Source organism: Callospermophilus lateralis, chromosome 1 (assembly GCF_048772815.1).
Source record: "Callospermophilus lateralis isolate mCalLat2 chromosome 1, mCalLat2.hap1, whole genome shotgun sequence".
NCBI classification, from domain to species: Eukaryota; Metazoa; Chordata; class Mammalia; order Rodentia; family Sciuridae; genus Callospermophilus; species Callospermophilus lateralis.
In genome coordinates this window covers 113,777,611-113,780,306 of record NC_135305.1, presented here as the reverse complement: position 1 = coordinate 113,780,306, position 2,696 = coordinate 113,777,611, and the positions used below count along the sequence as shown (strand labels likewise).

General features: G+C 46.8%; 1 protein-coding gene across 1 annotated transcript; it reads right to left on the bottom strand.

The window, feature by feature from the left end:
• Positions 1–209: 209 nt before the first annotated feature.
• On the bottom strand, positions 210–1,355 carry LOC143397969 (testis-expressed protein 38-like). Its single transcript, XM_076854802.2, has 2 exons — positions 1,319–1,355; positions 210–784 (listed from the first exon to the last, which is right to left on the bottom strand). Exons 1-2 carry the CDS (start codon positions 1,353–1,355, stop codon positions 210–212), a joined length of 612 nt encoding a protein of 203 aa, XP_076710917.1.
• Between the last annotated feature and the right edge of the window lie 1,341 nt (positions 1,356–2,696).

The window sequence follows — 2,696 nt, the reverse complement described above, 5'->3', positions numbered from 1 at the left end:
ACTGGGGAAGGATGTTGCCTTCTTACTGGCAAATGAGACGCAATGACTCTGATTTTTCAAAAAAACTTTACTATGTAACATCTATAAGGTTATATGACCTGTGTATCAGGATCACAGTCTTTGACTCCTTTTTTTAATACCTGGCCCCTGAAACTCTCCCTTTCAGTGAGAGGAGGCTTCAACCCTGTAGTAAAAGTCTACACATTGGGTCAGTTCAGCCCTTGTGGCAGTGCAGAAAGGGAATAGAAGTGGACCTGCCTTTCAGGAGCCTTGAAAAAGGGGTAGGAGGCCGAGTGGGATAGCATGCGAGGAAAGTTCAGGGTGTGGAGGGGAGGGGCAGAGGGGATCTCTGGAAAGATAATCGGGAAGGGCGATGGGGTCTGGCGCTCTGGCATCCCCTTAGGTGAGGGCTGCTGTGGGACCACTAGAGCAGGTTGGAGGGTAACAGGGGCTTCTGCCTCAGGGCTGCTGCCTCTGAAGGCATGATGCCTGTCTTCAGGGGGGTGCGGCTCCGATGGAAGATCTGGAATTTCGAGTTCAATATCAGCATAGGCAAGAGCCCGGGGAGGATCTATTCTGATGGTGGCCGTCATGCCATATCTGCGTCGTTTGTTGACCCAGTACAGCAGTGGGCTGTAACTAAATGTGGCAGCTTTCATCACCTCCACCCACTGCTGGGCACGCTGTCTCCTCCGCAGGTTCTTTCTCCAGTGGAGTACCAGCATACAGCCACCAGTTATCACGGTGCAGAGCCCCAACAATCCGAAGTACCATGGGACCCACGCTGAGGCAGTAAAAAAACAACAACAACAACAACAAAAAAAAAACAAAAATGGCAAGCTGACTGACAGCTCTAGCTTGGGACCTGAACTGTGTCTCATTCCTCTCCTGGATTTGGCTCATTCATCCTCTCATTCCTTCCCACCCTTCTCAAAGACATGCCTAATAATTTTCTGATTCAGTCAAAGCTATATTTGCAGGGCACATAAGAGACCCCATTAGTCTTTTTTAGATAAGGAACACTAGTTGTAGAGGGGCCAGACCTGCCCAGACTCAAGTCAGGCCTTCTGGCTCCCAGTCCAAAACCCATGCAGTCATTCACACCAAGAAGCCTCACTAAGGACAAGGACATCAATTGTATCTCTTCTGCTTGGGCAGAGCATGGTCTCTGCCTTTGAGGAGTCCTTAGTTTCCTAGAGGAGTCTGTCTCTTAACTAAATAGCACTCCATTCAGGCAGTACCACCCTCCCCCCCATCCATGCAAAGGGTCTTCCCTGAAAGTTTGTCACTCACTCTCAAAAGGACTGGGTGTACTTACGACCAGGGAGGCCCATGTCCTTCTTTTGCGAATCCATAAGGTTCACTCTGGTTACCAGGCCTATGGCTCTGCAAAGAGTGAACTGACCCACTACTCTGCCCACCAATGGGAGTCCCCAGAAGGCCCAGTCCCATTGTTCTCTAAAGATGAGATCACTGGGTTCTGAGTATCAGGAATTCTTGGGCTGGTGCTTGTAGAGTGGTTGGCAGTTGATGGAATAAGGGACTCCATCTTATGACATCTCATGAGCATGTTGTCTTCCATGAAAGACTGGTCCACCATAGAATTGTCTGTTCCCAACTTTGTGTGGTGAACTCACAGGCAGCTCCCAGCAAAGGGTCCTTACACCCTCAGGAGCTTCTACTTGTGTTTTCAGTTGTTAGGGAGCCATTTTCCAGTGGGGAGTGAAGCAGGGAGGACAGTGAACATTGGACATCCCTACCCTCAAGAAGTGTCTTACCCAGTTGTCAGGGAACAAAATGGCTTAGAAGAACCATGTGGTCCAAACCTCCTCCTTTGGCTCCTACCATCTCTGTTTTGTTTCTTCAACAAGTGTTTTTTGGGCATCATCAGGTCTTGTATGTGATCTGCTTCTCTTTCCAGCTCTGTCTCCCTCCCCACCTGTCATATACCTTTCAGCCCTGGGCATGCCAGATTCCCACAGACCCTGCTTATTCTCCTCTAAACTTTGGCTCAGACTGCTGCTTCACTCAGGAGTGTCACTCACCACATTTCCACCACGGAACACCTCCTTATCCTCCCAGGTGGTCAGCTCCCCAACTCAAATACAAATAGTTCTTTCAGTTGATTTTCCGGTTTCTAGAACTCTGGAGCAGATATATTTGAAGCAAATTGTTCCCAGGGACAGGAATCAAATTGATTTCAACAATTATAAATTTGTATAAAGTGGAAAATATAGTGTTCTACAGATTTAATATATTATTTTTAGAAATTGCTCTATTTGAACTGCTATAAAAGTGATGCCCTTTTAAATAATACGTCACCTACCATGAACAACTAAAGTTCAGTTAAGTATGAATTAAACGGAAAAAATTAACCTGATGCTCTGCCACTGAGGCTTATTTTAAAATCAACATATTTTCCATCCCCTTCTCCCCATCCCTAACCTGGAACAGGATTACTTTTTGTCCCCATTCAGTTATCTGTCCTTGAGCACACACCCACTACAGGAGTGAAGAAATTCAGAGTTGGAGATGGCAGCAGAAGACTTAGAAAATGATTATATCTCAGATTAAGAGGTGAAATAGGACCGGGCACACCTGAAATCACATCTTTAAAGACACTTTGTTCCCCCTGATGTGCAGAATCACAGCCTCTGGGACAAGAGTCCCTTGCATTTTTCCTTTGCTTGCAAAGT

What these genes read in the sequence shown, in the direction of transcription:
- LOC143397969 (XM_076854802.2), bottom strand. Translation starts at nt 1,355, where the DNA reads ATGGATTCGCAAAAGAAGGACATGGGCCTCCCTGGTC. An exon ending in GGACATGGGCCTCCCTGGTC is followed by an intron (nt 785 to 1,318) that starts GTAAGTACACCC and finishes TTACTGCCTCAG; the next exon opens with CGTGGGTCCCATGGTACTTC.